Below are 26655 nucleotides of genomic sequence, written 5' to 3' on the forward strand. Positions count from 1 at the left end.
ACAAATCCTAAATTATAATGAGGACTGAACCAATTTTGCTGTATCTAGATTATGCCTTACAAGGCAGGGTTAAAGTGTGTGGAATGTATTGGGGTTGTCTGAGCTCACACTGCAGTCTTGGTCTGAGAGTATTTGCTTTCTGAAAGAAAGGCAAAGATATTATGTTAACATTTTATAGCTAAATATAGAGAAGGAAGGAAGTAGCTTACTGCCAGCTCTCTGTCCCCAAGCAGAATTGTCTGGAGAAACTATGAGGGCAAAGAGTGAAACCTTTAAAAGGTGGTTCATTAGGAATGTTATAAGATGATAATGCAGAAATGCCTTTACTCTACTTTATACCCTGAAGAAATATTTGCATACTTTTAAGTCTAAAGGGCTCCTTTATCCACAGTGTGTAAGGAACAACATTAATTTTTAGACATCTCTAAGCATCTTATTTAGAGTAACATAAATCAATTATTGTAACTTCTTTTCTATCCCTGTTTTAGGCCATGTCTATTTTGGCTTTGTTTATCCCAGAAGCAAACAAAGAATCAGATAGGAAATGCTCTTTTCTTACAGATATATTTTATTTGCCTTGTGATAGTTTCCTCCCTGAATTTTCTGACAAGTATTAATATTTTTCCTTCTCTTTCCTTTTGTTGATTTAACTCAAGTTGTGATTGTATAACATCATTCTTATTTTTTGAACAACCCTTAACTTTGGTCGTCAATGGAAAATACTCTTTTTTTAAAAAGAAATAATTTATTTATTTATGGAAACTACTTTTGAAGGTCTGTATTTCTTTTCATAAACTGAGACTTGCTTTAACTTCTCAAAATTCATTCATTCCTTCTCTCTCTCTTTCTTCCTTCTCCAGAATACATTAATGATTTTTTTTTTTTACTTTTCCTGAGAAGATAATATTTTCTACTAGTGTATATTTGAGTACTTCTGGTTAATTAACAAATTCAGTAAAATTATGATAATAAAATTCACAAAGAGGTTAGATTTATTAAATTTCAGAATTAATTGAATCAGAGATTTTTCAGACTCAAAAGTAAAATTTTTGGTGGCTTACTGCTTCTCAACTTGTTTTTCTTTCTATGTTCTTTGTGATGTGGAACAGCATTTACATTTTCCCTTAAAGTTAATCACATTTGAGGACTTCTCTTTCTCTATAGTCCCTGTATATCTGATGAGCCACAGTATCCATCTGTGTTTTCCCTATTTCCCTAAGTCAATTACATGGCCCAGGTCTTATCATTTCTGACCTTCATACTTTCTGTATCTTTTAAATTTCCTTTTTTCCCTTTCCTTCTGCCAAAAGCAGAACAGTTCTTTTCTTACTAAGTTATTTAAGTTCTTTTCTTAAATAAAATCCTGCTTCCCCCCCCAAAAGTTCAAGATTAAGGATAGTGACCTTTAAAATCAAGCTTTCACTAAAACCTGGAGTTAAAGTAGTTAGAAAATATTTATAGGGACTAAAATTGTTACTGTGTACATACATATCTTTATGCCAAGGATTTTCATTGATAGGAATAATTTGACTTAGAAGCATGTGATTGTAGAATAAATTGAAAAGAACCCATTAATTTACATATGGTTTTTATTATTTTCTTTGACTGAATCAATGTTGAGTTGCACAATAAATTGCTGACTTTGTCACAGTATTGACTCAGCTAGTCAAAGCAGAAGTTGTGGGGGAGAATCTCTTTTGTAAATATTTGCATGTTTTATTTGACAGTTTTAGAGATGCTAGCTACAACTATTAATAAATCTTTAAAGGAGCCAATTATGGCAACTTTAGTAGGATATTAAACAAAAATAATAATTTCTTAGGAAATCAAACCTTTTTTTAGACTCCAAATATATAAAAGGAACTCTACATTGACTAATGAAATCAGTAGATCATCATTTCTCATTCAAGTGTTTATTGGGCAGGTGCCTGACATGATTTTAGGGGCGTGGGATACAGTAATAAACAGAACAAATAAAGATCCTGCCTTTATGAAGTTTGCATTCCACTGTAAGGAGGCAGACAACAATTAATAAACATGGGTAAATACATAATTTAGAAGGGATAAGTACAATGTAGAAAAAGGGCAGATTAATGGGAAGTTTTAATGCTAGGTTAGGGACTGAACTTTTAGTATATATGTATCATTTGTGAAGATGACAAATTATCATCTGACCTGTAGTTAGTTGCTTAGAAAATGTTAAGCTTTGAAATTAAGAAAGTGTGGATCAGATTCCATCCTAGATCTTAGGGAGTACACAGCTAAGCAGGGGGAGGGGAAGAATCATTAAACAAACTAGCATGTTATGGTGTTATAGATACTTCAATAAAAGCATGTATAAAGTCTAATAAAGCACACAGCCCTTTCATTTTCTAATCTGATCTCACCTCTGTGATAAGCAGTTTATTTAAACCATGACTTTTTTTTTTTTTTTTTTTTTTTTTTGGTACTGAGGATTGAACTCGGGCACTTAATCACTGAGCCACATCTCCAGCCCTTTTTTGTATTTTATTTAGAGACAGGGTCTCACTGAGTTGCTTTGTGTCTCCCTAAGTTTCTGAGGCTGGCTTTGAACTCTCGATTTTACTGCCTCAGCCTCCCGAGCACTGGGATTACAGGAATGCTCCACTGTGCCAGGCTTAAACCATGACTTTTATAAGCCTTCTAGATATCAAATCTTGCTTAGATTGCTTTATACTTGGTGATGTAAATTGATCATTTTTTTCCACACTTTATTACCTTAAAAAATTAGCTTCTGATTACTCAGCATGTCCAAACTTGTTCCAAATTATAATCAGTTGCACTTTTTTTAACCACCTAATTATCTAAGTGGAGTGTTTTTATTTAGCATCCATCCAGCATCCATCATGTACTGCTACAAATACTTAATGAGTAAAGCACTATAAAATTTGCAAGACACTGTGGTAGGCACTAGAAATGCAGCAATAAATAAACTGACAAAATTCTGTATTCTAAGATCTTACAATCTAGTGGAGGAGGCAATCAATAAGTAGAAAGTTACATATATACATATATGTAGTTCTAAAACTTGTTCAAGGTCTGAGCATCCTGTACATTTTTAAAAATCATATGAGGACTCCAAAGAGCTTGTGTTTACAGATATCTGTTAATGTTCACCAGTTCAGAAATCAAAATAGGGATTTTAAACTTATTTATTTAAAAGTAGTAATAATAGTCTGTGACAAAATAACCATTTCCCTACTCCCCTCTACAAGATAATGAGAAGAGTGACATATTAATTTTTTTCAGTTCTGTTTAATGTCAGGCTTAACAGAAGATATCTGGATTCTCATATCTGTTTCTATATTTAATCTGTTATATGTTGTTTTGATTGAAGTACATGAAAATAAGCCTCATATAGGTATGTAGTTAGAAAAGGAAGTAATGCTTTACTAGTCTCTTAAGAGAATTGTGAATATTCTTCTTTGGTACTTCACCAAAACTCAAGTGATAGTTTTTTAAACATTAATTGCAGTGTAGAAGCTGAAACTATACAAATGAAATTGATGTATGAAAATACTTATTCAAATCCTTTGGTTTAGCAATTTGAACAGCTCATTCACCCTCTATAAGATTTTGTAACATGCATTGATCATTTAGGAATACTGTTTTTTCACTGAGTTATATAGATCTGACATAAATATTTGACATATATTGTTTTATGGCATAAAAAGTCATATTTGTTGATATTGCTTCAAACTTTCAGAATCTGTCAAGGTCATGGTGGTTGATAAATACATGTCTTCCAAAATTCCATTGTTTATCTAAAAGCTTGAAGTTTATAATTGACAATAAACATTGTCAGTGCTCATAGATTTAGCTTTTATTATTTGCACAGAGTTGGGCTCAAGCATTTCATCTTTGGAAACAATTTGAGCAAAAGCTGGGAATTATGATTCATGTGAGCAGTAACCACTGTGTAACTGAAATGTCATGGTTCATGCAAGAGAATATTGGGAAAGTGCTTACTTGGGCAGTACATATACTTAAATTGTAATAAGATAGAGAAGATTAGCATGGCCCCTGTGAAAGGATGACACACAAATTTGCAAAGCATTCCATATTTTAAAAAGTATATTGAGAAGTAAGACTAGAAATGTATTTTTATTGCTGATCTAGAACTATAACAGTTGCTCAAAATTGTCCCTAAGGCTGAAAACAGTGCCTGGTACCTGGCATGTGTATTTATATAGTATCTGAGTGATAGAATATTTGAGACTAAGAAAGAAAAGATTCTTTTATCATGAGCAACATAGGTGGAGAAGGTGACATTTCCCTATAGCCCAGAAGAATGAATACAATTCTAATAAGCAAAGATATTAGAGGCTAAACAATGTGCTACCTGGAAAGTGATTGTATTTTCCAGCAGACTGTAAGTTACTTGAGATCATGGATTGTTTTATCCTTGTTCATGTTCCATACATAGTATACCTTATGCATTCAAGGGCTCAGTAGTTATTTCAGCAGTGACTCAGGAGTTAATCCTGTAAACATGTTTGTGTGTGTGTGTGTGTAATGTTTTCATTTTACGCTAAGTGGGAAAAAGAGGTCTTCCTGATTATAGAGGTTAATTCTACTTTTTACTTCAATTGCAGAACATGCAAATAACCACTTCCTTTAGCAAATAGATGGTAATTTATTTATAATTGTTTCATGTCTTGAAGGAGAAGGAAATATGACTTAAGGAGGACAGATTCCTAAGTAGTGTTTCAGCAACAATAAGGTTTAAGAGTTTAAATCTAGGGGCTGGGGATGTGGCTCAAGCAGTAGCGCGCTCGCCTGGCATGCGTGCGGCCCAGGTTCGATCCTCAGCACCACATACAGACAAAGATGTTGTGTCCGCCAAATACTAAAAAATAAATATTAAAATTCTCTCTCTCTCTCCCTCTCTCTCACTCTCTCACTCTTTCTAAAAAAAAAATTATTAAGAAAAAGAGTTTAAATCTATTTCTTGTGGTTTGGCTTGTATGAATTACATAGGAAGAGTGAAATTTTTAAAATTCTCTCAGGTTCTTACTTACTCAGTCATACATAATTTAGAAAATGTGACTGTATAAGTAATAAAAGAGCTAAGATTTTAAAATCCTGAATATGCAAGTATTTTACCTACTGTTTTACTGTACAAAGAACCTTTTTTAAATGAATGCTTTATCATTATTTCCTGCAAACAAGGGAATTTTTCATATATGCTGAATATAGCTATTAACATTGGAAGTGTTAGCATGAGGAAATCAACACAGATGCATTTAATTAATTTATTTATATGTGGTGCTGAGAATCGAACCCAGTGCCTCACACATGCCAGGCAAGCACTCTACCACTGAGCCACAACCCCAGCCCAACACTGATGCATTAATACCACCTAATCCTTAGACTCCATTCAAGTTTCACCAGTTGTTCTAATAAGGTCCTTTATAAGCAAAAGAATCTAATTTAGAATCGCATGATACATTTAGTTGTTTTGTCTCAATTACTTTCAGCTTGGAGCAGTTCCTCAGTCTGTCCTTGAATTTTATGTAAACCTTCACACTTTTTTTCCTTTTCCTTTCTTTGTGTGTGTGTGTGTGTGGGGGGGGTGATATTAGAGATGGAACCCAAGGAGCCTTTTACCTCTGAGCTACATATCCAGCCCTTTTAAATTTTTTGTTATTTTTAAAAAATATTTTTAATTGTAAATGTAAATACTTTTATTTATTTATTTTTATGTGGTGCTGAAGATCGAATCCAGTATCTCATATGTGCTAGGCAACGCTCTACCACTGAGCTGCAACCCCAGCCCCTCTTTTTATTTTGAGACAGGAAGGGTCTCACTAAATTGCCCCAGCAGGCCTTGAACTTGTGATCCTCCTGCTTCAGCCTCCTGAATAGCTGGAATTACAGGTGTGTGCCATCATGCCTGGCAAAAACCTTGACACTTTTAAAGATTATAGGCCAGTTATTTTGTCCCCAATTATTGTTTTTTTTCCCCTGATGCTTCTTCACAATTATATTCAGATCACACATCTTTGTAAGAATCGTAAAAATGTTAGTGTATTCTTGTCATAGGATTTGAGTTTGTTCAGTTGGTGATTTATGATGATGTTCTGAACATTTGATTAAGGTGATATCTACTAGACTTGTCTTTGAAAGTTTTATATTTTTCCCTGCTTTATTAATATTTTGTGGGGAAATTTTTAAAAAATATTTATTTTTAGGTGTAGATGGACACAACACAATGCCTTTATTTTTATGCGGTGCTGAGGATCGAACCTGGGTCCCACCCGTGCTAGGCGAGCCCTCCACACCTGGGTCCTACCTGTGCTAGGTGAGCGCTCCACCGCTTAGCCACAATCCCAGCCCCTGTGGGGAAATATTTTAAAGTTACCATTTCTTATCAAACTTCCAATTTGTGTATTTGATAGTAACTCCTGGTTTTCTGTTTTTCTCAGTGGATTATAACTTGCTAACATTATCATTTATTTTGATGCTCAGTTCTCAGTTTGACCAGTAGTATCCCATGTAAGCTGATCTCTATCCTTTTGACATGTTCTTAACATAAATCTCTAAATATATCCATACTTTCTGGCACCAAAAGATATTTCAGGCTTTGTACCATCCCTATTCTAATTTTGGAACCAAACCACTTTTCTAAGAAGCACACTAATTCCTTTTAGTAGAGAAATTTAGAAATGAAAACCTGTTGCTAGGTGTCACAGCTCCCAGCCCTTTCTTTGGGAGCTAAGAAATATGAATGTTACTTCCATACGTTTGTGTATGGTAATGTACCTCCACACCCATATTGAAAACAATGAAGTTATACTGATACTTCCAATTCTAGTCTAACACCATGGAAGTTGTTCTGATTTTTCCTTCTTACCATTTTTGTAACTCCATTTTTTAAAATGAGAAATGCTTTTTCCTTGTTATTTATATTTATTTGATCAGTCCTTCAGTATGTCATTTTTTTTAATCATCTGCTTCTCTTTGGAATGCCACCCTTACTCTCCTTGGCCTTGGCAACCTGTGTCAGGCTGACCTTGTTCCCCACAATGTGGATACCTCCTTCACTTTTCTTGGGCTCTGACTTCCCATGTTGGACTTAGCCATCGTGTAGAGCCCCGTCTTCATTTTGCTTTGGGCTCTGATGTTCCATGCTTGATCTTCCCTTTGCTTGTTGAGATATGCTTTGTCTTCATCCTGCTCAGACTCTGACATCCTGGACTAGACCTTTGATCCATTTGATATAATGCTTTTAACTAAATTTTAACTAATTTAGTTAAAAGCATTTCTAACGCCCCCTTTCTCTTTTAAGATTTGACTTACTGTCCCACAAAATCATTTAGTTGTGACAGTTCCTTAATTTTTTCTTATCTTTTATGACCTTGTCATGTTAGATGAATGTTGGTCAAGTATTTTGTAGAATGTTTTTCATTTTTGGTTTACCAGATATTTTCTCATGATGAGATTGAGATGATGTATTTTTGCAAGAATACAATAGAAATAATACTTCTTCTCAGGTTGGGAGAGGGGTATGTGATGTTAACCAGTCTTATCACTGGTAATGTTAACTTTGTGTTTGGGGGAGTAATGGTTTCTTTTTCTTTCTTTTTTTTTTTTTTTTTGTGGGACTGGGGATTGAAACCTGGGCCTTATGCATGCTAGTCAAGTGCTGTACCACTGAGCTATACCCTCAGCTCTGGTGATGTTAACTTTGATGAGTCAATTAAAGTGATGTCTGTCAGATTTCTCCATTGTAAAATTACTACTTTTTCTTTTGTATTTGGTAATACCTGAAAGAAATACTTGGAAACTATGCTAATTTCATCAAACTTTCCACCTCCAACTTTTCCCACTGCTTTTAGCCATTAGTAGGCCTTGCCTGCAGTAATTATTACAGTGATGTTGGTCTAGTGGTGATTTTTTAATTTCTCTCATTCTTTCTCCCTTATTGATTGTAATTCCTTTGAAAGAAAAGATATCCCTTCTCCCCATTTCTATATTCAGTTTTTTATATGAGTATTGGTCTCATGTATATTTGCTATATTCTATGCTATCTGGATTTGTTTTGCTATATTCAGTGCTATCTGGATTTGTTTTTTGTTTTGTTTTCTTACTCAAAAAAATTTTTTTTTGGCACTATGAATTGAACCTAGAGTCACTTTACAACTGAGTTTCAGTCTGAGTCCTTTTTATTTTTTATTTTGAGATAGGGTCTCCCTAAGTTGTTGAGGCTGGCTCTAAACTTGATGATCCTCCTGATTAACCTTCCCACATCATTGCAATTACAGGTGTGCACCACCACATCTAGCCTTGCTCCAATTCCTTAGTCTTCCAATATCTAGTCAAGATACTGTTTTTCAGAACTACTTCATGTCTTAGTTATCATTAGATGCTACATAACAAATTATCATAAGTTGCATAGCTTAAAATAGCAGATATTTTTTTCTTTCAGTCTGGAGGCTGGGAAGTTTGAGATAGGGGTGCCAGTGTGCTAGGTTTTGGTGAAGGCTCTCTTCCAAGTTGCAGATAATCAATTTCCCCTTGTGTGCATATTGTGGAAAGAGTGTGAGCTTTCTGGGGTCCCTAATACCATTCAAGAGAGTGCTACCCTCATAACCTAAATACCTCCTAATACCATCCAATTAGGGTTAGGCTGTTATTAGATATTTAGTTCATAATATTAATATTTTCTTCTTCACACCTTTCAGAGTGGTTGTCTTACTCATTTGTATTTTTAGGTTAATTTTTTAGGTAAATTTTTTAGTTTTTGCATTCTATTCTTCATCTCTTCTTACCTTCCTGGTTGGTTTTCATCAATTAATTTGTGGGAGGGTATGTGAAACCTTACTGATTCTAAGAGTTTGAACATATACCAAAAGATATATTCAGAAAAATGTTTCTACTTCCTTAACCCTGCTCTCCTATTTCTATTATCTCTGGTTTTCTATCCTTTCTTGCTAATGACTTGTATGTAATCAATTTCTTTTCTCTTCCCCATCCCCCACACCCATACACAGTGGGGATTGAACCCAGGAGCTTTACCCCAGGGCCTTACCAAATCGCTTATGACCTCACTAAATTTTGAGGCTGGCCTTGAACTTAGTTCCTTCTGCCTCAGAATCCTTCTGTCTCAGAATCCTTCTGTCTTTTGGATTTGTAATCCCAAATTGCTGGGATTACAGGCATGCACTACCACATCCAGCCTAATTTCTTGTTTACTCTTGTATTTCTTTTATAGGAATAAGCAGACACATGTGTATTTTCTTTGGTATCCTTATTTTTCACACTAAAGCTGCACACTTTGATTTTTTTCATTTAGTATTGTATCTGGAAATCACTCCAAATTATTCTAATGGAATCTTCCCTATTCTTTTTTTTTAACCTGCATAATACTCCAAAGTTTATTAAATGCACACTCTGTGTGGGTATTTAGAGTATTTTTCAGTATTTTGTAATTACAAAAAGTGTGACAGTGAATAACCTATCTGGGGTTTCTAGGACTTCTGAAATCTGTGGCTTAATGTTTTTCATAAATTTTGGAAAATTCTCAGCCAAATGGTACTTCTGTTCTCTCCTCTCTTTTGTCTGCTTCTGGTATTTCAGTCACATGTGTGTTATAGTATCTTACCCTCTGTGTTGCTTTTACCCTTTCTTCTGTGTTTTCTATCCCTTTGATTCACTGTCTGTTGTTTCAATAAGTTTCTTGTAGTCTCTCTTCTGGTTCTCTATCTCTTGAATTGTATTTGATGTTAAAATAATCCATTGAGTTCTTAATTTTGATTATTGTATTTTTTTTGTAGTTGTGTATGGACAGCATGCATTTATTTTATTGGTATGCAGTGCTGAGGATCGAACCTAGTGTCTCACACATGCTAGGCATGCACTCTGCCATTGAGCTACAGCCACCGTCCATGATTATTATATTTTTAATTTAGAATTTATATTTGGTTGTTTTAAAGATCTAAATGAGAATCAAAACATTTTTGTCATTTACTTATTTTTTAAGTATTATTAGTTGTAGATGGACACAATACCAGTATTTTATTTATCATTTTTATCCGGTGCTGAGGATTGAACCCAGGGCTTCTTCACACATGCAGCAAGCGCTCTACTACTGAGCTACAACCCTAGCCCATTTTTGTCATTTATAAAATAACCTGAAGCTTCTGTTGATGTTTTTGATATGTTTTTTTAAAATATTTATTTTTTAGTTGTAGTTGGACACAGTACATTTATTTTATTCATTTATTTTTATGTAGTGCTGAGGATCGAACACAGGGCCTTACACATGCGAGGTGAGTGCTCTACCACTGAGCCACAATTCCAGACCCTGTGGTAAATATTTTATTTGAAAAATTATCTATAGAAATATAATTCATCTGAGATGTTACAGAAAATATTTTAATTTGCTTTTGCTAACTAAATAGGTGCCTGGAGTCACTAACAATCTGGGAGTCATTTTAGTCTATTCAGGCAACAAGATTTTTCCAGTCCCTCCTGATGACCAAGCAGTTGTTTTGCTTTACCCTTAATTTCAAGGCACAGCCATTGAGGATCCCAATCAAAACATTGGCCATTTACCAGAATTCCTGCAGTAGATGGGCCCTGGCCTCCAACTTTCAGTTTGAAAAGACTTCTTTTTAATAATAGACTATTTTGGGACAGTTTCAGATTAGGCAGAAAGTACTGTTCTCACATACTTCCTGCCCACACACAATGAGCCTTGTAAGTGCATTGTCCAGTCTAATGATTCTTTTCTTCAAATTTCTCATATCACCAGGCAAAAAGTGGCCCTAAGTACCAGGCTTATCTTCTAGATGTCTGTCCTTTCCCAGATCTTAGCCTGATAATTCTTGTTGGTGTCTGATGCCTTTGACCAGATTTTTTTGCCTTTTCATTTAAATCCAATTTATTTTTTGACTTGACACATAAAAACAAAAATTGTGCGTATTAGTGAACTAAAGAAATGTTTTGATATGTGTTTACATTGTATAACCATTAAAACAGGTTAAGCATATCTTCTCAAGCATTTATCATTTCTAACACTTTTAGAATTCTTTTCTTTACCTTTTTGAAATGTATATTATTGTTATCTAGAGTCACCCTGCTGTACAATAACACACCAGAAATTCTTGCTCCTATCTTAGTAAAACTTAGTATCCATTGATTAACCTTTTCCCAACCCTTTCATCCCTTATTTTTCCCAGCCACTGGTAACCCTATTATACTTTAACTTGTATGAGATTATCTTTTTCAGTTTTCATATGTGAGTGAGATTATGTGGTACTTGTCTTTCTGTGCCTGACTTACTTAACATAATGATCTCCAGTTCCATCTGTATTGTTGCAAATGTAGGATTTCAGGATTTCATTGTGCATATGGACCACATTTTAAAAATCTATTCATCTGTCTGTGGGAATCAATTTTTTTTTTTAAGTATTGTCAGTATAGTTTTTCTAGTTCTCAGTGGGAAGGTTGGTCTGATCTATGTAACCTATCTATTAAACACAGTTTTCTCTTTGTTATATTTTTTGCAAGTAGACTGCATTTCTGCTTAAATATTAGATCTATTAGATATTATAAACTCAGATAAGACAGATCAAGGTAACACTGTTAGGGGAGTAGCACAATTAAACACCTCTATTAGCATTATGGTCTTAAAAGTTTCCTTTCAAATATGGAGATACAGTGTAGAAATTATAGTTTTAATTTTTATTTTATTTTTTTATGTGGTGCTGAGGATCAAATCCAGGGTCTCACATGTGCTAGGTAAAGCTCTCTACTGCTGAGCTACAACCCCAGCCCCAAAAGTTTTGATTTTTTATTATCTCTTATTCTAGCTCGTGATGCTGATGAGCGAGAGAAGTGGATACATGCCTTAGAAGAAACAATTCTTCGACATACTCTTCAGCTTCAAGTAAGAGTCTTTACATGACTTCTGGATAGTTTGTTAGGGGGGTGTGTGTGTGTGTGTGTGTGTGTGTGTTTTCTGTTTTTTTAAATAACTGATATGATATAATAATAAGTTGCTTATTCTTGCTTTTATGGTATTATCACACATTGTAAAGTTATAGTCCTTTATTTTCTTCTGTTTTCTGTAGGACAAAGTATTGATTTTTGTTTAGAAAGAAGATAATATAAGGCAATGTTAAAAATGAAGTGCTGTGTTAATTTGCCACAGTAATTATTTTTTTCATTTACTATATTTTAATTGTCTTTGTTTCTTTCCACATTTTTATTGGTTCATTACAGTTGTATTTAATAATAGAATTTGTTGTTACATGTTGTGCATGCACATAATGTAACAATATAACTTGTCAGATTAATTTTTTACTTAATATCAATAGTTGTTATTGATATAATCAAATTATAGAATCATGCATGATAATAGGTAAGTGCTGAGAAGTTGATCTCATTTTCTCATTAATAGGATTTGGCTATTACCACATGCATTGATTAGTATGGCAATACTAACTGGGATAAAAGTGAAAGAAAACTCAACCAAAAATGGATCAAGGAAAAAAAAAGAGAAGCCGATTTAGTTGAGGTTTAATTTGAAATATTTCCTTAAACAACCTTGTGAGGACTCAGATTCCCCATCTCTGTTTCTAGATTCCATTTCTTCTGTTTTGGCTTCACTTTCAGATAGGTTTTCCCTTTGTGTTGTTAAGATGGTTGTAGCAATTTAGTCTCACATCATAGGAACTCTGTGTCCATTGGGGGCTTTTGTTCTTTCTGCAGCTCAATAAGATTAACAGGTGCAGTGCTGATCACCTTAGCTTTAGTCGTTTGTCTGATCCAAATTAATCACAATTTCACAATCATATGTTCTACCTTGGAGCTAGGATGTTATGGGCTTCATCAGAAACAATTGATAGTAGGGTAGAAGATGTGTCCACCTTACCCCATCCCAGAGAGTAAAAATAAGGGAAAAAAACAACAAATCTCTCTTCTACAATATAGAAAATACTCATCTATGTTTATTCTCCAACAAAAGAGCTTATATTTATGGCATATAAAGGATTTCATTTTATTTTGATTTAGAGGATTGAATTGTAGAAAACTGCTTTATAAACTTTTCTCTCTAACTTTTGTCCTACACCAGGAATTAGCTTCATTAGATAAGATGTATAGGGAATTTCATGTTGTACAAGTTGTGAGGTCCCTATCACTTGAAAGTATTCAAGTAGAAGCTTAAAAACATTTTTTGAGTATGTGGTTATTCAGGGACAATAAGACATTAATGTGGAGTTAGTAGTTACTCTATGAGTTATGTTTTTTAAAGCAGTTTTGTGGTCTCCATAGTTTTTTTTTCCCCTTTAATTTAGGGAGTTTTATAAATAATACAGCATCATTTCAGTAAATTTGTGATTCAGCAAGTTGATAAGTTTTTAATAGTAATATCAGACTGAATGTGGCAGATGAGATTTCCCCCACATTTGGTTAGACTGACGTATAATTCTATCAATGATCTTTTTTCAGGCTACCAGTACCAATATTTCTGCCACTGTATCTCTCTGTAAACCTACTCAAATGCTGTTGCTTACTTATGTTCTTCCAAATAGTTTAAAAATTTCTGGCCTCTACATCTGTATGATGTTCTTAATCTTTGAATGTCTTTTGCCCTTTTCTTCAAGGTCTAGTTCAATACTGACCTCTTCTGTGGAAACTCCACTGATTGGTCCTCCTCCCTTGGCATCTAAGTTCAAAGTGATCTCTTTCCTTTGAATGTCATAATCATTGCACAATTCATAGAGTCCTTACCATATTCTTCTTGTTTACCTTTTAAAGTATGTAGAACTCACACCTTTCTAGTTAGCATACAGACTCCTTAAGGTCAGATACTGACTTTGATAAGATTTTGATAAGAAGAGCATTTATGTATTTTTTCCAAATTTAATGTACAGAGAGGATAAGACATTTAGAAATATGGAATTAAATGTTCATTTCAGTGACCAAAGAGTCTCTTCCCAGAGGAAGGCAAGTGTGGTAAAGAAGTTTGCTCTGGAGCCAGAATGTCTGGTTTGTATCCCAGTGTCATAACTTACATTTAACCATTAACACTTAACTTACTGTTTCTGAGTTCCAGTGTCCTTATCTATAGAAGGACAAGAAATAACCACTTAATATGAGTTGTTGTGATGGTTACATGAAATTAAATGTAAATTGGATGAAATAATGCCTAGCTATAGTAAGAACTTGATAACTGTTAGTTGCCATTACTAATACAACAACTACTGCCATTTCCTCTGCCAGTGCCTGGTATTCTACTAGTGCTCAGTAAATGTTAGTTAAATGAAGAAATAATTGAAGGAATTAACGAAGAAACAGATTGCTTTTCCATGCTGTTATTGAATACTTTGAGAATATGGCCAAAGGGACTGGTAGTTCACCGGAAATAGCATTAAATCTGTGGGTGAAGCATCATTATGCAAAAAGGAGATGTGGTAGAATTGCAGTCATTAGCCTGTAATCCCAGTGGCTTGGGAGGCTGAGGCAGAAGGATCATGAGTTCAAAGCCAGCTTCAGCAATTTAGGGAGGCCCTAAGCAATTTAGCAAGACCCTGTCTCAAAACAAAATATAAAAAGAGTTGGGGATTTGGCTCAGAGGTTAAGTGCCCCTGGGTTCAATTCCTGGTACAAAAAAAAAAAAAAGCAGTTATTATAAGGCTAGGAAAATAGTAGAAGCAATGCAAAGGCTTTATTCAAAGGACAGTCTTCAGGTATGATAATTACATGTATGCCAAATCTGTTCTAGAAGAACATGAATTTAGTATTTAAGGTACATTTACAAGAGTAACTGAAAAACCGATCTTTTAATAGTATTGAGATACCTTGATTCATGTGTCTAACTGGGTGTTCAACCCCAGGATTGCAAAACCCCAGCATACTGTTTATTAATCCCAAAGAACTTGGTGGACTCAATGGAAAGGATTTGGACATTTTACTGTGGAGGGCTACATCACACCTACAAGCAGGAGAAGTATATAGGATAGGTTGCATGTGTGGTATGGAAATGGGTTTCTTTAGATGTTTTGTGAGTATGTTCTTCTATTTTACAACCAAGTTTGCTCTGCTTTGATCCCCACCTAAAGACTGGAGGAGATAAGGGAAATGGTTAGTTTCTGTTTCTCTCATCACATTCCTTAGACTTTCTTATCTCACTGCTTGGAACAATAAGCATTTCAAGGCACTGAATAGTGCTTACCCCAATAACTGAGATAGAAAGATAGAAATCTTTGGAGCCTTTTTTCTTGAGTGTTAACCTGTTTCACCGAATATTAACTTTTTCAGACATACATTTCAGTATCTCATTATGTAAAGATCTGTTACTACAACTGTATTATTTCCCTTGGACTCATTAGATTTTATTTTCATGTGATATAGAAAAGTAGGTGTTTGTTTTCTCTCTTGAAGCCCTTTGTTTCCCAAAGGAAATGATTGCAATATAGATATGTTTCTTCTTTCCAGGTAAAATAGTGTGGAGAAGTGGTCAGTTACTTGAGTTTCCTATGTCAGAAGAAGATGCGTTGTTGCTATTACTGGAGGCAGATGAATTTCTGACTTCTAAATTGGCGCTTAAGATTCTTTAGAATTCAATTTTAAAATAAATTCTGTTGTATTAGTAATAGCTTTTCTATCTTGAACTCTTAGGAAGGAACTAAGAACAGATGGTCCAGTTTTATAGATAACTAGAGGTTTTTCCTTTAACTGCCAGAAATTTATTTTAACCGTGTGTTTTTATGGAAATCTTACATATTTTTCTGCCTTTTCATTGTAGAAAAGAAAAAGCTTTGAAGTAGTATATGTTCAATCCAGAATGTATGGAGAACATAGAAAATTTATTTATTCAGTAAATATTTATCAAGCATTTACTGTATTCCATGTACCATGGTCCATGCCTTTATGGAACTCAGTCTAGTATAAAGAAGAAGCCATAATGACAATTAAACTTTAAAAATCTAATAAAGCAAACATGTAGGTAAGACATGCTTCTACAAAATTTTTAGTCTATTAGAAGTATATTGTAAGTAATAGGGCTGGGATTGTGGCACAGGCAGGATCTGGGTTTGATCCTCAGCACCACATAAAAATAAAGGCATTGTGTTGTGTCCATCTACACCTAAAAAATTAAAAAAATATATAAGTAATAGCTTTTCCCAAGTTTTTCCTCTGGAGATAAACATGTTTTTCATTTATTAACTTCTTAACCCTGATGTAAAGTTATAGTACATAAATGAAGAAACATTTAAGACAGAGAATAACTAGACAACACAAAGCAATTTTAGTCATCTTGTGGCAAGGAATTGGCTATTTGGTATTAAATTTGGCAACTCAAGTGTGGTTTTTTTTTGTTTGTCTTTTGTTTTAGTTGTAGATGGACACAATATCTTTGTTTTATTTATTTATTTATTTATTTATTTTTTTATGTGGTGCTGAGGATCAGACCCAGTGTCTCACGCATGTGAGGCAAGCACTCAACCACTGAGTGACAACCCCAGTCCCGCAACTCAAGTGTTTTTAATGAAATCTGAAAGTTGTTTCAGAAAGGTAAGTGACCAGTGCAGAATGTTACCTATAAATATTCAGGCACTTGGGGCTGGGATTGTGGCTCAGTGGTAGAACGCTCGCCTAGCACAAGCAGGACCCAAGTTCGATCCTCAGCACCACATAAAAATAAAGGCATTATGTGTGTTGTGTCCAACTACACCTAACAAAATAAATATTTAAAAAAATTCAGGCACTAGGGCTGGGGTTGTGGCTCTGTGGTAGGGTGTTTGCCTAGCATGTGTGAGGCACTGGGTTCAATCCTCAGCACCACATAACAATAAATAAATAATGTCATTGTGTCCATCTGTAACTAAAAATCATTTAGGCACTAGTACTCATAAAATGTAACTTTAAAAATTAAAGGGTACTGAAGGCCCATATACAAAACCATTACTTCCAGTCGCTCAATTTTCTCTGTTCTGCTCCCCAGCCTAGCCAATTTTTTTCCTAGTGTATTGTGCTACATTAGTAGCACGATAGCTGATAGCTAGCATTTAATTTTTCAATAGACATTTTAAGCTCCTAAAACATGGCAATCCCTGTGTTACGAAATGCTGTGGATCATTGGTGAGCAAGGCATTGCACTGTCACGGGCATCTTGAGTTTGTGTAGAATGTGTTCACTCAAATCTTGAACTAAATATTTCTTTGTTTGATAATGCATTAAGATTTGCATGCAGTTTACCAAGTTTTGGAATATAGTGGCCTTAATCATGAGGTGCAAGGACTTTTACTATATATGCCAAGTGGTATATTTATTCCTCCTGGCTAAAGTTTCTACTTGGAAACCTATTAGCTGATTTCAGTTTTGAGATTTCTGGGAATCAGACATGCAAAATATTGAAGCTATATATCCTGCTTCTGATGTCTTTTAATGTTAATCTGCTTCAGAAAAGTGGCTGTATTGGTGAAAGAATGCCCAGGGAAAACATGATTTGACTTTAAAAATATTTATTTATTTATGTATTTATTTAAGAGTAGTTTTAGGTTCATGGTAAAATTGATCAAAAGGTACAGAGTTTTCCTGTGTATCTCCTGCCTCCAAACATGCATGTCCTCCTTGATGACCAAGATTTTCAACCACAGTGGTACATTCATTACAATTGACCTACCCTAACACATCATTATTACTCAAAGTACATAGTATATGCTAGGTTTCATTTTTGGTGGTGTTTGTGAGTTTTCATAAATTTCTAAAAACATCTATTTATCATTACTAAAAATTCTCTGTACTACACTTACGTATCCCTCCCTTCCCTTACTTCTTGACAAGCACTGAACATTTTATTGTCTCCATAGTTTTTCCTTTCCCTGAATTTCCATTTCTGATGGATTTCTTTCCCTTAGAAAAATAGATCCAAGTTTCCTCCTTGTCTTTTTATGACTTGAGTACCTCATTTTACTGCTAAATATTCATTCTAATCTTGAACTAAATATTTATTTGATATATTAAGAATTGCATACAATTTACCAAGTTTTGGAATATGGTGGCCTTGATCATAAGGTATAGGGACTTCTCCTATATGCCAAGTGGTATATCCATGTGGTAAAAGTTTCTATTTGGAAACCTAGTAACTGACTTTATTTGACTTCAGGATGTACCAGCATGTCTTGATCCATTCATTCACCTACTGAAGAACATCTTGGTTCCTTTCAAGTTTTGGCAATTATGAATGAAGTTGTTATAATTACTATGTGCATGTTTTTATGTAGGCATGTTTTCAACTCCATTGGGTAAATACCAAGGAATGGCTTTTCAGTGTTATGTGGTATGAGTATGTTTAATTTTGTAAGAAAACACCTGTCTTCCAAAGTGACTATATCATTTTACATTCTTGCCAGCAATGATTGAGAGTTCCTTTTTGTTCCACATCCTGGTCAGGATTTGGTGTGGTCAATTTCCCAGATTTTGGCCATTCTGTATGGTATATAGTTTTTATTTTTATTTTAATTTTTATTTTCCTGATGACATATGATGTGGGACATCTTTTCATATGCTTATTAAGAGTTCTCTAATATATTTTGGTTAATAGTTCTTCATCAGATACATCTTTTGTAAATATTTTCTCCCAGGATGTGGCTTCTCTTTTTATTCTCATCAGTTCTTTCTTTAAGGCCTGGGGTAGTGTATCTGAAAAATGATTGCCAACCCTAGATAATCTAGATTTTCTTCAGTATTCTAGGAGTTTTATGATTTTGTGTTTTACGTTTAGATCTGTGACTTATTTTGAGTCAAATTCTGTGGGTGAAATAAGGTCTTGGTCTGATTCTTCTTCTTCTTTGTTGTTATGGATGTCTAATTGTTTCTGCTGCATTTGTTGAAAAGTCTATATTTCCCTATACTATTCATTTTTCCTTTTTTGTCAAGGAAGAGTTGACTACATTCATGTAGTTCTGTTTCTGGGCTGTCTATTCTGTTCTATTGACCTATTTGTTATCTCAATTAGTGTCAATTTTCCAGTTCTGTTCTCTTTTAATATTGTGATGGCTATTCTGGATCCTTTGCCTGTCCATATAAACTTTAGAATCAGTTTGTTGATATCAATAAAATAACTTGCTTGGATTTTGATTGGGATGGCATTTAGTTTGTAGATCAAGTTGGGAAGAACTGATCTTAAAGGCATAGTGTCTACCTGTCAATGAACATGGAATATGTCTCCATTTATATAGTTCTCTGGTTTTGTTTATCAGTTTTATAGTTTTCTTCATGTGTCGGGTTTCTGTTCTTTCGACTAAAAGGCTCAGGGGTCACTCCAGTTGAACTGGGCTAACTGGGCTGCGCAAAATAACCACACAATAGACACAAATATCTTTTTGTTGGGGGTTGCTGCCACAGTCTGGCTGGGCACAATTCAGGAGCCACTTGTCAAAAGAAACGAACTTTATTTTTAGAACACACACACCACACCACACAGCTCTTCAGGAATTCCCTCAGAGCCCAACTGCCACCACCAGCTTCCCACAGCCTCTCAACCTCCCCCACTCCTCCTGCTCTTGAGGCCGATTGGCTGGGTTGTGTGGGCGGAGCCAAAACAAGTCCCCCAATGAGCAGCTCCGTGGTCTGAAAAGGCGGGGAAACAGCCCAATGAGCATCACCGCAGAGGAGCCACTCAGTTGGCAGCTAGAAGTTTGCTGGGGCTGCTGTGAGCCAATCATCAGCTGGCAACTGGAAGTTTGCTGGGGCCCGTTTGGCTGTGGCTCTCAACAGGTCGCTGTAACAGCTTGCTAGCAATGATTGAGAGACCCTTAAGGGTCCGCAGAAAAAGAGAGAGCGAGAGCAGGCACTGACCCCTTTTATTGAGGAGAAGCTATTCAAATGAGGCAAGGGGTCAGATTTCAGGGGGCTGAGTCTATTTCATGATATCCACTGCCAGCAGGATGACTGACACCTGGGTAGGCCACACCCAAGGACACAGTAAGAGAAGGGGACACACACACAAGGCATTGCCATGGAAGATTCTATCCTAAACAGGGCAAGGGATTATATTAGAAAGGAACAGGTGAGCATAGCTTCACCTGTGGGGCTGTAACAAGACACACTCATGCATGAGACACTGACCCTCAAACCCAAGAAGGGTGGGGAAAGCTCTGCCACACTTCTGTGACTGAGCACCTCAGCATCCAGCCGGGGAGTGTGACTCAGTCACGTGTAAGGTTGGTCTCCCACATTCATGTATGTTCTAATCTTAGAGGGAAAACTTTTGGTTTCTCACCATTAAGTTTGATGTTAGCTCTAGTTTTGTTTGCTTGGTTGGTTTTCCCCAGGGTGCTGAATCTTGGACCCAGAGGCACTTTACCCCTGAGCCACATCCCCAGCCCTTTTTATCTTTTATTTTGAGACAGGGTCTCACTAAGTTGCTTAGGGCCTCCATTAATTGCTGTGGCTGGCCTTGAATGTGTGATTCTCCTGCCTCAGCCTCCGGAGTCACTGGGATTTCAGGAGTTGATTGGCTTTTTGTAGAAATTTTTCATGTTTTGGCAAGTTCCCTTTTCTTCCTCATTTACTGAGAGTTTTTATTATGGATGGGTGGTGGATTTTGTCAAATGTTTTTCTATATTTACTGATATGATCTTCTAATTTTTCTTCTTTCACCTGTTTATGTGACAGATCGTATTTATTTATTTTTAAATATTGTATCAACCTTGTACAACTGGGATAAATGCCATTTAGTTGTGAATGTTTCTTTTTTTTACATTGTTGAATTCCATTTGGTAATATTTTGTTGAGGATCACTATTCATGACAGATACTGGTTTATGGTTTTCTTTGCCTAGTTTGAGTATTAGGATTATGCTGGCCTCATGAGTTAGGAATTATTTCTTTTGCTTCTGTTTTCTGGAAGTTAAGATAGAGAATCAATGTAATTTCTTTCTTAAACATTTGGTAGAATTCACTAGTGAACCCACCTGGGCCTGGTGCTTTCTGTTTTGGAAGAAAATTATTGGTTCAATTTCTTTGACCCAGTATAGACCTGTTCAGATTTTCTATTCTTGTATGTGTTTTGGCACATTGTCTTGCAAGGAATTAGTCCATTTTATTTAGGTCCATTAACTTGTGAATACAGAATTGTTCATAGTATTCATTTATTATCCTTTTGATGTCCGTAACATCTGTTATGATGTCCCCTTTCATTTCTGAAATTAGTAATTTGTTTTCTGGTTTTTTTTCCTTACTCTGTTCAGAGACTTACAAATTTCATTTCTAAAAAACCAGTTTTTGGATTATGTTGTTTTCTGTATTGGTTTCCTGTTTTCAATTTCACTAATTTCTGCCTTTATTCTTACTGTATTTTCTTCCGCTTATTTTGGATTTCTTTTAATCATCATTTTCTAATCTTATAAGGTAGAATCTCAGATGATTGATTTTAGGTCATTTTTCTTTTCTGATATATGCCTTCAATGCTGTAAATTTCACTCTTGAGCACTGCTTTCATCATATAATACAAATATTATAAATTGTGTTTTTCATTTTCATTTAGTTCAAAATATCGTTTAATTTCTCTTGGGATTTCTTCTTTACCCCAGGTATTATTTGGAAGGGTGTTTAATCTCATGTTTGGGATTTTCCAGCTGTCTTGATTTTTAGTTTAATTGTGTTATGGTCTGAGAGTAGACAGTATCTGATTTCTCTCTCTTCAGTTTTGTTTAAGTGTGTTTGATGGCCCAGAATATAGTGAATCTTGATGAATAGTCCCTGTGAGTTTGAGGAGAATGTGTATTTTGCTGTTGGGGGAAGTAGTTAATACATGTCCTATATCTAGTCAATTCTGGTATTGAGTTCATCTGTGTCCTTATTGGTTTTTTGCCTGGGGATCTGTGCATTTCTGATAGAGCAATATTGAAGTCCCCAACTAAGACAGTAGATTCATTTGTTTCTCCATGTAATTCTATTAATTTTTGCCCCATGTGTTTTGATGCTCTATTGTTAGGCATACACATATTAAGAATTGTGATGTCTTCTAGATAGACTGTCCCCTTCATCAGAAAGTTGCTTGACAACTTTCCTCTCTGGGAAGTGGGCTTTATGTGAAATTAATGTAGCTACTTCCACTTTCCTTTGGTTGCTATTAACCTGGAATATTTCTCCATCCATTTACTTTTAATCTATGTATGTCACACACTCCCCCCCCCCTTCTTCCCATAGTGGGTGAGCAGTGATGCTGGAAATCAAACCTAGGGCTTCATGCCTATGAGGCAAGCTCTCTACCCCTGAGCTACATCCCCAGCCCAGCCCCCAAGAGAGGCTGGTGTTTTTCTTTCTTTCTTTTTTTTCCACCCTCCTGTGATTGAGTCTCTCTCCCTATGTTGCCCATTCTGGTCTCCAATCCTTGGAATCCTGTCTTAGCCTCCAAGTGCTGGAACTCATGGTATATGCCACCACACTTGGCATGTCTTTATATTTAAAGTAAGTTTCTTGTAGATAGCTTATAGTTGAGGCTTATAGTTTTGATCCACTCTGATAATTTTTGTAATTTAATTGGTACATTTAAATCACTGCCATCAGATTGATTACTGAGACAGTTGAATTAACATCTACTATATTTATTACTGTTTTATATTTCTATGGAATGTCCTTGTTCTTTGTTTCTGTCTTCCACGTCCCCCTCTGCATTTTGTTGCTTTAATTAGGTATTTTATATTATTTCATTTTCTCTCTTTTTCTAGAGTATCAGTTGTATTTCTTTTAAAAATTTTTTCATTGGTTGCCCTAGAGTTTGCAATATATATGTACAACTAATTCAAGTTCGCTTTCAAATAATACTATACTATTTCACAGGTAGTGTATTTTAGAATAACAAAATAATCCTAATTCTTTCCTTTGATCCCTTATGTCATATGCATCTTTCATTTCATTTATGCATAAGTGTACTTAATCATACATACACATCAAATACATGATTACTATTTTGAAACTATTATCTATTAGATGAGTTAGGAAAAATAAAAGCTTTCATTTCCTTCTCTGATGCTCTTTTCTTTCTTTATGTAGATTTGAGCTTTCAATAATTTTCCTATTCTTTTAATATTTATTTCAAAGCAAGTCTACTGACAACAAATTTCCTCAAGTTTTGATCAGAGTAAGTCTTTATTCTTCACTTTTGAAGGATAATTTTGCAGGGTACAGAATTATAGTTTAAAAAAATTCTTTTTAAAATTTTTTTTTTTAGTTGTAGTTGGACACAATACCTTTAATTTGTATGTAATGCTGAGGATCGAACCCAGCACCTTGCATGTGCTAGATGAGTGCCCTACCACTAAGCCATAATCACAGTCCCTAGTTTTCTTTTTCTTAAATCCCTCAGTACTTTAAATATTTCTTTCCAGTCTTTTCTCGCTTTTATTGTTTCTGTGGGGAAGCTTGATGTAATTCTTATTTTTGCTCCTCTGCAGGTAGGCTACCCTCCTCCAAATTCTTTCAGGATTTTTTTCTTTGATATTTAGTTGCTTGAAAATGATATGTTTAGTTTGGTGTTATCCTGCTTGGTGTTTTGTGGGCTGCTTTTATTTGTGTCTTGGTGTCTCATATTAATTTGTGGAAATTCTCAGTCATTATTGTTTCAAAAGTTTCTTTCTTCATTTCTTCTTTGGTATTCCCATTAGGCATGTTATAACTTCTGTAGTCTTTCCATGATTCTGTTATTTTTCCCCTCTGGGCTTTCCAAGTTTTTGAGGTATCTACTGATATCCTCAAATTCAGAGATTATTTCCTTAGATGTGTCCAGTCTACTAATTAGTCTATCAAAGGCATTTTTCATTTCTATTATGGTGTCCTTTCATTTTTTTAAGCAGTTTTAAAAAATACCTTATTGCCCATCTGTTCTTGCATGCTACTTTGTCTATTAGAGTACTTATCATGTTAGTCAGTTGTTTTTAACTTTTCATTGTAATATTCCAATATTCCTGCCATGTCTGAGTCTAGTTTTGATAACTGTCTCTTCAAGCTATTTTTTCCTTTTTAAGGTTTTTATAATTTTTCCTTGACAGCCAAATACATTGTAAGGTGGTGGTAAGGTGTGGGTGGTGAAGTATGTTGTAGTCTTGTGATTGGGTCTTAAGTCTTTTAGTAAATTTTGTGAATTTCATATGTGCTTCTTAAATCCTTAACCCCTGCTCTTCCCTCCCATAGGTAGGACAGGATGGCTAGAGAGGGTCGGAGTTGAGTATTTACCTTCTCCCACATGGAAGCCTAGAGGAGAAGCAAGAGGAGATTTTACTCTAATTAATACCAATTGTGATGACAGTGTAGAGCTCCTGAAGGTAAAACTTACAAAAGCACCACCTCCATCCCAATACTTGATCTCCTAGGAGTTTATATCTTTCAGATTTGTCCACACTTCCAGCATTTGTAAATTAGAGATCTGATTTCCCTACAGCCCATGCTGGTTACCATAGAAGTTGTGACTTGTGTGTTCTGCTCAGGTTAAGTTGTGATTCTGTATATGTGCTTCTTGGTCTCCTAATTTGGGGGGCAGCAGTTTGGTGACTGTGCTTCTTTAATAGATCTAAGAACTGTTGATTTTCAGATTGTTTAACATTTTATTTGTTAGGGCAGAAGACTGGGACATCCAGGCTTCTTCCATACATACCAGACCAAAAACCCAAAGTTTCACTTGATTTGACTTTTTAAAATTTTTTGCCTCTTTTTTCCTTCTGTTGCTACCAAAAGTATTTTGTCATCTATGTTTGAGATGACATTAGAATAGAATATGATTTCTAGTTAAACATTTTTGGGGCTTTCTAGCAGAAGTAATATTTTTTAAGGTAACATGAATTTAAAATTCAAAGAGTATATTTACAATTTTGACTTTTTCCTATATTGATTTTTATACTTCTTAATGATCATATTCTGTTCTCCCCCACCCCAAACAACCACAAAAATAGTTCTATTAGTTCAAAGATAAGTGCTGTTTTAGTCAGCTTTTTTGCTGCTATGACCAAAAGACCTGATAAATCAACATAGAGGAGGGAAAGTTTATTTTGGGGTTGTTTCAGAGGTTTCATTCCATAGATGGCCAACGCTAGTCCTCAGGGATCAAGGTAAAGAAGGACATCATGGCAGAATTGTGGAAAGCAGCTGGAAACATAATACCAGGAAGCATAGAAAGACAGCTCTGCGGAATAAGGACAAAATATGTACCCTTCAAAGTCATGCCCCCAACTATTCACCTCCTCTAGCCACACCCTACCTGCCTACAGTACAACTCAGTTAATCCCTATCAGTGGATCTGCATTGATTAAGTTAAGGCTTTCATAGCCCAATCATTTCACTTCTAAACTTTCTTGCATTGTCTCACACATGAACTTTTGGACACACCTGACACACCTTATATCTAAACTGCAAGTGTTAACTTCTGATTCATAGGTTGGAAATTACTTGCCATAAGTTGGTTTTAGTCATTTAGTCACTTAACCTTTTTTTGAAATAACTTGTAGATTTATTTAACAACATTTGAGTTGCCAAATTTGGTTATAGCTTCTTGGCACAAAAAAAAAATTGCTTTATTTTGTAATTAGTTTTCATTTTACAAGCTCCATCTTTTATGCATACTGACTTTACACCAAGATTAGGAAAATGAGAATTACATGTCCGCAACTAATAACCCATCTATAGTGTTCAACTGTGCAAGCATGGATTTTGGACTGGAGCTGGGACCTCTTTAACTATTTTACTGTAACAGTTTTTTACACTAAGAAAAACTTAGTATTATTGTTAGGAGACAGACGTAGATCATATTCTCTATTGCCATTAACATTAAATAAGAAAAACTAATGATAATTGGCCCCATTAAATTTTTACTAGAACTTTAAATATTTACACTATACTATTAAAAAGTGACAATGTCTTAGATTTTGATACTAACCCCTAATGATGGTAATTGGAGATTTGGAGGATACTTTTTTAAAAAAATCTTAACACTTTGCTAGGCATTATTAAGTACAATGTCCTTGGTGACCCCATGGTCTTTCTAATTGGGAAGACATAAGCACATGAAATAACTGGTAAGCAAGAATTATATAAATAAGCATTATGTTTCTTACAGGGTCAAGCAGTACAGTACATAGACAGAATCAGAGATGTAGACGACTTCTCCTCCTCCTCCTCCTTTTTTAAAAAATTCCGGCCTAGAGAACCGTTGGATCAGCTATTGTGGAATTAAGTCCCTGGACTACCCAGGTACAACATAAAATATTAGAAAGGCAGATATTAAACAAAAATTTAAAAGCGTATAGACATTGTCCTTGTTCATCTGGCAAAATGAATATATTTCTTTCTCTATCACTGCTTATCATTGGATATGTTTATTTTTAGAATAAAAATAGGTAATTCATTGTTGATATCTTCCAGGCATTTTATTAAATACTTATGATATAGTGTTAAACAAAATCAGACAGGATCCCACTTCACTAACTTATTACACTTAACATAAGCATTAATTAAAAAAAATAACAAGTAGAAAGCAGAGTGGTTGTCTGGATTGATTTCAGAAGGTCATGAGGAAAGTTTTAAAGTGATAGAAATACTCTATTTCTTTCCCTTTTTTGGGGGGTGATGGAGTACTGTGGTTGAACCCAGGGGCCTTTTATGTACCTTTCAAATACATGCC

The 26655-nt window shown here is 35.0% G+C and overlaps 1 protein-coding gene and 1 non-coding gene across 7 annotated transcripts in view; both read left to right on the forward strand.

Moving 5' to 3' along the window:
- The window catches only part of Osbpl9 (oxysterol binding protein like 9), a 135466-nt gene that overhangs the window by 50271 nt on the left and 58540 nt on the right, over positions 1-26655 (forward strand). For all 6 annotated transcript variants that reach the window (XM_026381764.2, XM_026381770.2, XM_026381780.2 and 3 more), the window contains one exon: positions 11841-11917. In XM_026381764.2, the coding sequence (XP_026237549.1) occupies positions 11841-11917 (77 nt within the window). The remainder of the gene's footprint in view (positions 1-11840; positions 11918-26655) is intronic.
- LOC113178408 (U6 spliceosomal RNA) lies at positions 3983-4089 on the forward strand. The gene has a single exon (XR_003300200.1). It is a non-coding gene; the product is annotated as a U6 spliceosomal RNA (small nuclear RNA).

The sequence above is a fragment of the Urocitellus parryii genome, chromosome 11 (genome assembly GCF_045843805.1).
Source record: "Urocitellus parryii isolate mUroPar1 chromosome 11, mUroPar1.hap1, whole genome shotgun sequence".
Taxonomy (NCBI): domain Eukaryota; kingdom Metazoa; phylum Chordata; class Mammalia; order Rodentia; family Sciuridae; genus Urocitellus; species Urocitellus parryii.